This window comes from Tenrec ecaudatus, chromosome 18, assembly GCF_050624435.1.
Source record: "Tenrec ecaudatus isolate mTenEca1 chromosome 18, mTenEca1.hap1, whole genome shotgun sequence".
In the NCBI taxonomy this organism is placed as follows: domain Eukaryota; kingdom Metazoa; phylum Chordata; class Mammalia; order Afrosoricida; family Tenrecidae; genus Tenrec; species Tenrec ecaudatus.
The window spans coordinates 11324044-11334282 of record NC_134547.1 but is presented as its reverse complement, the minus strand read 5'-3'; the positions used below and the strand labels follow the sequence as shown (position 1 = coordinate 11334282).

Below are 10239 nucleotides of genomic sequence, written 5' to 3'. Positions count from 1 at the left end.
CTGGAAGGTAGGGTCAGATTTTAATGTCCAGGCCTGCGGGCCCCAGGCCGTCCTGCTCGCAGGGCCAGCGGCTGCAGTCACTCAGGCGGTGGCCGGCCAGCCTCGTCGGGGCCTTCAGCTGTCCCGTCGTCTTCAGGCACCAGTTCCACGTCCAGTTCGAGTTGGCCCATGTAGAGGCCGACTGCGCAGGCCCAAAGCAGGCTGACGGCCAGTACGGCCCCCATTCCCATGGTGGCACCCCCTAACGAGAGCTGCATGGGCCCCCGCAGGGCAGCCAAGCCCACGGCATAAGAGGCGCTGCCCCAGACCACGCACAGGCCGCCCAGCAAGAAGAAGCCTGCGGGGAGAAAGGGCCGGGAAAGCTGGTCAGGGCTGGATAGGGCTGAGGGGGCTGCGTACAAAAATGTACCCAAAGGGTCACAGGTGGGGCTGGGAGCCAAGTTGGGGTCAGGAAGGGGATGACCAAGGTCAGGGTCAGGGCTAACACAGGGCTGGCAGCATGAGAGCCTACCAGAGAGGGCTTCTAGAACTTGTCCAAACGCCCTGCTAAGAACCACAGATGTAGCTTGCTGAGCCCAGCCCTACCCATTCTGCAGAGAGGAGACAGAGCAGGAAGCTCGCATGCATGCACGCAAGTGCCAGACCAAGGGCTCTGTATATTGGGACAAGGAACTTTGCCTTTCCCCGGAACGGTCTTAGCCTGTGCTGTCAATGAGCTCTCAGGTATGTCCAAGGGGTAGGAGTGGAGAGAAAATGGGGGGCAGGAAATGAGGGTGTCTGCCTGCATTCCCCAGTGAGGGCGGAAGGGAATTGTGGGGAGCCCCCACTCACCATAGGCGGCTTCCCGACCCATGTCACTCTGCATGAAGGAGATGACCCCAATACCGGACGCCAGGAGGCCATTTCGGAACCAGGAGAGGAAGGCTGGGAGGAAAGAAAGAGGTAGGAGGGGTTTCAGCATTGCCACCCGCCTCCACGGACCCAGAAGCGCTGAGAGTCAAAAGGGGGGGAGGCGAGGTAGGGAGGAATAGGGGGGTGTCTCGCCCACATCCCACTCATCCTAGAAGCCCCACAACCCCAAATCCACCCTCACCCCTGCACTTCTGAACCCCTCACTCTCAGACCCTGCAACATCATCTGAAAAAACTGTAGTAGAATCGAGGTGGGAGGGCAGGGATCAGAGAGTTCAACTTCCTCCCAAGCCCCCAAACCCTTCTGGGTGGCTCCTTCAACTTTCTCAGACTTCTGGGATAAACCGTCTCCCTCTTCCCCTCACCTCAAATACCATTGTCTACTACCAGTACGCCCCCATGCCCCCTCAACCCCATATCCAAATCCCTGCTGCGGCGCTAACGGGCTAGCGCAGGGGCAACACCCCAGCCTCCCAGCTTGCTAGCTGGCCTCATCCTAAAGAACTAGGGACTCCCTCCCACGAGGTTCCGCCCCCTGAAGCCCAGATCGCCTCTCCGCCCAATGGGCGAACAGCTCCTCTCCTATTGGTCGTGCTCTCCCCCAATCAGAAACTTCTCTCTTCTTGGTGGGATCAGCACTCCCGCCTATGCAGAGTGCAGTGCTCCACTCCACCCCCCCACCCCGCATCTCCATTGGCTTCTCGGAGGCAGCCCCAGAAGCCTCGCTCTCATCGCTCTCATCGCTGAACCAAAAAACCCAAACCCACTGCCAGGCAGCCCATTCCGATTCCTAGCAACCCTGTATGGCGTTGCACTAAATCTTTAGGGAAACAGACCGCCTCATCTTCCCCCACTCCTGCCCGCCTACTCTAGTTGGGGGTCGGTTCTACCACGACCTTGCGGTCAAGAGCTCAAAGCTTACCCCGCAGCACCGCCAGGGTTTCTTCCCGCTCTCATCCAGAGGGACCCCATTCTGCCAGGCTCTGCCTCCCCACTTCTGCGACCTCGGCTGCACCCCGCTAACCTAACTCACCGTGCAATCTAGCAAACCCTCCCACTCCTGCAGGCTGCAGTTGAAAGCCAGAGCGCCCCGGAGCTTCCATGGAAGCCCCTGTCCATCCAGATCCCCGGCCTTGTTTCCAGCAGACACCCCACCTCAGTCCCCACTCAGACGCTGCCTCCCTGCCATGCAGCCCCGGCCCGGGGCCCCGGCCCCCAACCTGTCTCATGCGCCTTCCGGAGGAGCCAGGCGTCCGCGCGATCCAGTTCGGACACGGGGGGCGGCGAAGCCCCTGCTCGAGGGCTGTGCCCGGGGACGAAGGGACCCCGGGAGCCCCCGCTCCGGGGCCGCTGTGGCTGCACCAGCGACCCCCGGAAGCGGAGTCGGGCGAGGCGGGCAGCCCGAGCCCACCACCAGCCGCCTCCCATAGTTCGTACTACAGCTAGCGCGCTTCGCCCCGCCTAATGAACCTCTTATAGGCTGCGGCGCGCGTCAGTCAGGCGGATCCGGTCGCCTATTGGTTGTCGGATTACCACTTAGTCCGAGTGCATACTGTACATTGGCCGGAATGGCAGTGGTTCCCGCCTCAGGCTTTATACTGTCAGAGTGCGGCCCAACTGGCTATTGTCACGGGACTACAGATCCCAGAGATCATTGCAGCTGAGGAAGTTAGATCTTCCGGAGCCCGCGGCATGATCTTTCCTGGGACTTGTAGTTTTGGGGTTGTAAACTTTGCAAAACGCCAGAAAGTCCAGAGGAAAAAGAAAAGCTCGCCATGAATTCCAACAATAAACAGCTACTGCTCGTGTTTTGTTGTCTTCAGCCCAGTGTTTCATCTATCCACAGCACACTGGAACAAAATTCAAAACCATTCAAAAGAAGAAGAAAAACAAAAGCAGGCTTACTAGTGGGAGTAAGACTTGTGGCACCCCTAAAACTATGGCCCTTAGACAGCCATGTGGCCCGATTTTTAATCAAGCAGTCACTCCTTGCCACCGAGTTGGTGTGAGTCGCAGTGACAAGACACTGTAAGACAGGATACCTCATCACTCTCAGAGCAGCTAGTTCCAGGTGTAGCGCCCCATGCCACAGGTCAGCAAAGGGAACACACTAGGTCTGCACACCTAAGAATAACCAACCATTTGAGATGCAAAGCACAGCCTTGACCCCAGGGCCAACTTCTGGAAGAACAGAGACTGGAAACTGGCATCCCAGGAAGGACAGGCGGTAAGCTGAGGTTCAATGTTAGGGATGAGAGTCAATGAGATGAAATAAAATGCGTATGAGCTGTTTGTTGGATGGAAAACCGATTTGCTCTGTAAACGTTCAGACAAGTCACCATAAAAAAACTTAAAAGTAAAAGTAAGACGTTTTTAAACATAAAAAAATAACGTCTTTCTGGCAACTCCTTCCCCCAACAAATCCATAGCCCCAGTCCACAGTCTCTTGCTTCATGATTAATTCTGAGTTATTACAAGGACAATTAGAGCCCTGGTGCCACATGGATTAACATTGGGCTGATCACCGCAAGGTCGGCAGTTTGAAACCACCAGCAGCTCTTTGGGAGAAAGATGAGGCTCTCTACTTCCATAAAGAGTCACAGTCTCAGAAACCCACGGGGAAGTTCTATCCTATCCTCGCTGTGAGCCAGCATCACATCCATAGCATTGGGGTTTTGTTTTGTTTGTTTTTAATCATGACAAGGATGTATCACAAGTGATGAAGAGGCTGGTGGCTTAAGTATGGAACTGTGGGTTAAGTACTGAACTGCTAGCCATCAGGACAGAGATTCAAACCCACCCACCTACTTCCTCTGGGGAAAGAAGGCTGGCTGTCTACTCCTGTTGTTTTATCGTCTTGGAAACCCTGAAGGCAACTCTGCTCTGTCCCACAGAATCACTCTGCGTTGGCATCAACTCATGGCAGGGAGTTTGGGTGGGTTCAGAGCACAGGGATTGCTTGGGTCTCTGCAGTTGGGCATCTGTTGTCCTTAGGTTCCATCAATTCGGTCCTGACTCAGCGATCCCACGAACCATAGCACACAACACTGCCCAGCCCTGTGCCACCCTGATATCTATTCTTATAGTACAGCCCATTGCTGCAGCCACTGGATCAGTCCGTCTTGTCAAGGCCTTTCCTCTTTGTCACTGCCCTTCAACTTGACCAAGCATGATGTCCTTCTCCAGGGACTGGTCTCTCCTGACATGTCCAAAGCACATGTTTCATTCTGTTGTACACAGGGTGATGCTGGCACCTAAAAACAACAACATGGCACTCACCCTGAGTCAGGACCACGTGGGTTAGGCTGGGTTGACTTGAGAAACCAATCCAGCAACACTCATATGGGTAGAAGAAAGAGCTTTAGATCAAGGAGTAATTCTATGTCACGCAAACATCCCAGGCCAGTCCAGATCAAGCCCACAAGTCCAATGCCAGTCCATGAATCCCTCTTCAGACTCATGAAGACACACGCAATGATGCAGCATTCAGGAACATCGCCGGCTGGTGGGTGCAAAGTCCCATGGATCCAATGGTTCTGGAAGCTCCCAGCATAGCTCTTCAAGGCAGAGGGAGAGAGAGAGAGATTCCCAGGATCCTTTTTATGAGAACACCATCAGGTTGTGACCTGATTGACAGGGTAGACTCCACTCCGACATTTATTTATCAAGTTAATGTGAAATTATGTCACTGCCACACCACGTGTTAGGCAAGGTGCAGGACCTATACATCACCAAGAAGCCGTCATTCACACAGAACGAGGGAACGCTGAGGCATTTGCTGTGCATCGGCGTTTTCTCCTTTCACCATACTGATCCCATCTGTCAGTTGAGTAAATAATCCTATAAACGGGACTCTAAGAAGGCCACAGCATCAGGATCGGAGGAAGGCTTATTAACGACCTGTGATATACAGACGGGACAACCTCGCTTGCTATTCAGTGAGGAGGACTTGAAGCACTTGCTGAGGAAGATCAAAGACGGCAGCCTTCAGGAGGGATTGCAACTCGTCCCGAAAACCAAACTTCTCCCAGCTGGACCAGCAGGCAGCATCCTGATCGGGGGAGAAAAGAGTGATTTTGTCCAAGATTTCCTTTGGCTTGGCTCCTCATGGAAGGGGCAGTGACCATGGAAGCAGCTGTCCAGACCCCTTCCAACGCATCTGTCCAGACCCCTTCCAACGCATCCCGTTGGGTAAATCTGCTGCAGAAGACGTCTTTAAAGGGTCTTGAAGTGCAAGGACGCCACTTTGAGATCTAAGCTGTGTCCTGGGGGAAATCATCACAACGTCGTGCTACTGAGGACAAACAACATTTCATTTGAAATCCACAGTCCAGAGAAACGAGGTGGGAAACATAGACAAAGCTAACAGCTGATGGACAAAGACCTTTGTCACACACTTTGTGGTCAAGACAGTCAGGAGCAGCGCAAGACGTGAAAAAATACTGACTTGTAAATTAGCAAGGCTTCATGAGGGAGGGAGGGAGGGAGGGAGGGAGGGAGGGGAAGAACAAGGAACTGGTACCAAGGGCTCAAGTAGAAAGAAAATGCCCCCCTAACTGAAGGGTTGTGGGGAGGAGATGAGCCAGTCAGGATGCAGGGTAGCAACAATGAAACATATAACTTTCCTCTAGTTCTTAAATACCTCCTCCCCCACTCCCCCACTATCATGATCCCAATTCTACCTTACAAATCTGGCTAGACCAGAGGATGTACATTGGTACAGATATCAACTGGAAACATAGGGAATCCAGGGCAGATGACTCCTCCGGGACCAGTGGTGAGAGTGGCGATGCCTAGAAGGTGGAGGGAATGTGGGGTAGAAAGGGGTAACTGATTACAAGAATCTATGTATAGCCTCCTCCCTGGGGGATGGACAGCAGAGAAGAGGGCAAGGGGAGACGTCGGACAGAGTAACATATGACAAAATAATAATTTATGAATGATGAAGGGTTCATGAGGTAGGGAGGAGTGGGGAGGGAGGGGGAAAACAAGCAGGTGATATTAAGGGCTCAAGTGGAAGGCAAATGTTTTGAGAATGATGATGGCAACAAATGTATATATGTGCGTGACACAATGAATATATGTATAGTGTTAAGAATTGTATGAGCCCCCAATAAAATGATTTTTTAAAGAAAAAAAAAAGAAAGAAAATGCTTTGAAAACGATGATGGCAACATAGGTACAAATGTACTTGACACAGTGGATGGATGGATGGATGGGTTGTGCTAAGAGTTGCATGAGACCCCAATAAAATTATATTTAAAAAAAAGACAGTCAGGAGGGGCCGCCAGAATTGGGGAGGACAAAAATGATAACCCTCCTCTTTTTTCTCTTGCATGTCTTTAGTCTTGAGGGCCACCCCCTTCAGTCTACCCTCCTGATTCTTGGTGTGTGTTTCTGGTTTCTGGTCTTTCCCCATAATCACCCTGCTCCTCCCTGACTTCCCTGATTTCACAATACAGATGAGGAGACTGTAACAGTTCGCGCACATGAAGACAATCGGGAGGTGGTTGTCTCAGGAGGCCATCTGAATTTCAGTCCGGTCTCCCAAAGGCCTCTGCTGATGTCCGAGTGTCTGAGCTCAAGCACCTCAAAGCATCATTTGGGAGCCTCAAAGGTTACAAGGGCTTCCTGGACGGGGATGTATTGTCTCCACACTCTCTTTGGGGAGAGTGAGAAAAGGGACACCATTTACTTTGCTCAATCAAGTAACTTTATAAAGGCTGGGCTAAGAATGAAAAAATTAGGAATCCAATTACAACAATATCCACAGAGACCTAAAAATAACAACAACAAAAAACCAACCCCACAACCCTGTTAGTTGCTTTTTGTGGTAGTAGGGTGGGGGTGGGGAATGTTAACTCAGCAGCTTCTTCCTTCTTTGGGTCTAAGGAAATGTCTTCAGCTGATACGAGATGTCCCACGTCTCTCCTTCTCTTTTTAAAAAAAAATTCTTTCTCTATCTATCTATTTATTTATTGTCTCTCCTCCTTTCTTCTTCTTTATAAAAATCATGCCATTGGGAGCTCTTACAGATATTGCAATCATCCATAACTCCATTAGATCAAGCAGAATTGTACAATGACTGCCACCATCGTTTTCAAAGCATTTTCTTTCTCCTTGAACTCTTTCTCTTGGATATCAGCTCCCCTTGATCTCCCCCTCCCCACCAGCTACCCCCAGGAACCCTGAGCTCAGAGGTTCTCAACCTTCCTAATGCCGAGACCCTTTCAGAAAGCTCCTCATGTTGTGGTGATCCCCCCAACCATAAGGTTATTTTTGTTGCTACTTCATAACTGTCATTTTCTTATGAATTCATATGTTATGAATCGTCATGTAAATATCTGATATGCAGGATGTATTTTCATGGTTACAAATTGAACATAATTAAAGTATAGTGATTAATCACAAAATAATATATAATTATATATTTTGAAATATTTATGTTTTCTTTTTAAAAAATCATTTTATTAGGGGATCATACAACTCTTTTCACAAGCCATACATACATCATTTGTGTAAAGCACAGTTGTACATTCATTGCCCTCATCATTCTTAAAACATTTGCTCTCCACTTAAGGCCCTGGCATCAGCTCCTCATTTTCCCCCTCCCTCCCGCCTCCCCCCTCCATCACGAGCCCTTGATACTTTATAAATTATTACTTTGTCATATCTTGTACTGTCTGATGTCTCCCTTCACCTACTTTTTTGTTGTCCGTCCCCCAAGGAGGAAGTTATATGTAGATCCTTGTAATCGATTTCCCCTTTCCACCCCACCCTCCCTCTACCCTGCTGGTATTGCCACTCTCACCACTGGTCCTGAAGGGATCATCTGCCCTGGATTCCCTGTGTTTTCAGTTCCTATCTGTACCAGTGTCCATCCTCTGGTCCAGCCAGATTTGTAAAATATAATTGGGATCAGGATAGGGAGATGAGGGATGGGGGGAAGCATTTAGGAACTAGAGGAAAGGTGTATGTTTCATCATTGCTACACTGCACCCTAACTGGCTCATCTCCTCCCCGCGACCCTTCCATAAGGGGATGTCCAGTTGCTGACAGATGGGCTTTGGATCTCCACTCTTCACTTCCCCCTCATTCACAATGATATGATTTTTTGTTTTGCTGATGCCTGATACCTGATCCCTTCGACACCTTGTGATCAAACAGGTTGGTGTGCTTCTTCCATGTGGGCTTTGTTGCTTCTAAGCTAGATGACCGCTTGTTTACCTTTAAGACCCCAGACACTACATCGTTTGATAGCCGGGCACCATCAGCTTTCTTCACCACATTTGCTTATGCATTCGCTTTGTCTTCAGTGATTGTGTGGGGAAGATGAGCATTGTGGAATGCCAGTTTACTAGAACAAAGTATTCTTGCATTGAGGGAGTACTTGAGTGGAGGCCCAATGTCCATCGGCTACCTTAATACTAAATCTATATATATATGCACATAGATCTACTTCCACATCTCATATATAAATATATTTACATATGTACATGCCTTATTTAGACCTCTATAAATGCCCTTTACCTCCTAGTTATTTCCTCTATTTCCTTTGCTTTCCTCTTGTCCCACTATCATGTTCAGTCTTCATTAGGGTTTCAGTAATTCCTCTCGGTTACATTACCCTTGGTCACGCCCTACTAGGCATCCTACACCCTCCTCACCACTGATTTTGATCACTTGTTGTTCCCTTGTCCCTGGGTTTGCTAACACCACTTTCTTTCCCCCCACCTCCCCCTCTCCCATGTCCCTCCAGAACTGTCGGTCCCATTGTTTTCTCCTCCAGATTGTTCATCCAGCCTATTTTATTTAGACAGACCTGTGGATAATAACATGCACAAAAACAAGACAGAGCAAAACCAAGCAACAAAAATAAGACAAAACAAAACAACAACACTAAGAAGCCAATAGAAACAAACAAACAAACAAAACAGAACACAACCAGAAAGAAAAGCTTGTAGTTAGTTCAAGGACTGTTTGTTGACCTTTAGGAGTGTTTTCCAGTTCAGTCTGATGGGGCGCCAAGCCCTGACCCCAAAGTCTATTTTTGGTATTCCCTGGGACTTCGTTGTTGTTCTCCTTGCTGTTCTGTTCCACCCCTTTAGTGTTTTGCCTTAGTGTGGTGGGGTCAGATTGGGTGGAATTCTCACACTGTGTCTCCAATTCTGTCCCCTGTAGGGCCATGGGTCAGTGAGGGATGTCATGTCTCATAGTGGGGCTGGCCATGTGGTCTTCTGTGTGGATCGGCTGCTCAGTGTGGGAATATTGTCCTTGAGGCTTGGTGAACCAGGATGTGCTCTACTCTCGCTTCCTCTCCCTTCATCTGCTCCCGTGTGCTCTGATCAGACATGTCCCTCTCCCGAAGCTGCAGATTCAGTGCTGTCCTCTGAAGTAAATTCTTCTGGGGGGAGGGGCAGGATATTTATATGTTTTCTGATGGTCTTTGGCGACCTCTCTTCCTGGAACCCCAGGAAATCGTTGCTCCTATTACTATTTCTGACAGGTTTATCTATCTTGGACTTCATGTATTGAACAATCTTCTTTATACAAATGAATATTTGCAGGTCTAACAAGCTTAATGAGGTAAAACTTGGAACACAATAATAAGGGGAGGAAATATTAAAGAACTAGAGGCTAACTAGTTATATGTATCATCAGTGCTGGACTGCACCCAGGATAAATCTTCCTCCCGTGTGGTCCTTCTGGGAGCGACTGCCCAATTATCTTACAGGTGGGTTTTGGGGTCTCTACTTTGTCCACGCTCCTTCACATCAATTTGATGGCTTGTTTTTGAAATTCTGATACCTATTCCCGTTGACACCTCATGATCACACAGGCTGGCGTGCTTCTGCCATGTGGGCTTTGTTGCTTCCCTGCTAGATGGCTGGGCACCATCAGCTTTCTTCACCACATTTGCTTATGCACCCATTGCACCTTCAGTGATCATGTCAGGAAGGTATCATACATTGCCACATTATTAGAATAAGCCATTCTTATACTGAGGCAAGATTTAAGTAGAAGCCCAAAGTCCATTTACTTTTTTATTGTATTTACAGGTGTGTGTATATATACAGAGAGAGACTAATACACCTATCTTTATGTATATATATATACATATTTATATTTATATCTATAAATGATTATTACTTTTTACTTCTTTCCTCTTTTTCTTTCCTCCTGTCCCACTATTATGTTTACCTGTCATTCACCTCTCAATTATTCCTCTCAGATACATTTCAATTGATCAAACACGATCCGAATGCCACCCCCTTCTCCCCGTCAATTTTAGGTCCCTTGCTGTTCCCCTGTCCCTGTCGTTATTGGC

General features: G+C 49.0%; 1 protein-coding gene across 1 annotated transcript; it reads right to left on the bottom strand.

The window, feature by feature from the left end:
- Positions 1–7: 7 nt before the first annotated feature.
- On the bottom strand, positions 8–2363 carry TMEM160 (transmembrane protein 160). The gene is made up of 3 exons (XM_075536563.1): positions 2132–2363; positions 832–924; positions 8–337 (listed from the first exon to the last, which is right to left on the bottom strand). Exons 1-3 carry the CDS (start codon positions 2337–2339, stop codon positions 78–80), a joined length of 561 nt encoding a protein of 186 aa, XP_075392678.1. The 5' UTR covers positions 2340–2363; the 3' UTR covers positions 8–77.
- Between the last annotated feature and the right edge of the window lie 7876 nt (positions 2364–10239).

Excerpts from the sequence above, each read along its gene's own strand:
- TMEM160 (XM_075536563.1), bottom strand. The coding sequence starts at position 2,339 with ATGGGAGGCGGCTGGTGGTGGGCTCGGGCTGCCCGCCTCGCCCGACTC. Across the intron at positions 925-2,131 it reads CCGGAAGGCGCATGAGACAG|CCTTCCTCTCCTGGTTCCGA; the intron begins GTTGGGGGCCGG and ends CTTTCCTCCCAG. Across the intron at positions 338-831 it reads GGGTCGGGAAGCCGCCTATG|GCTTCTTCTTGCTGGGCGGC; the intron begins GTGAGTGGGGGC and ends TTCTCCCCGCAG.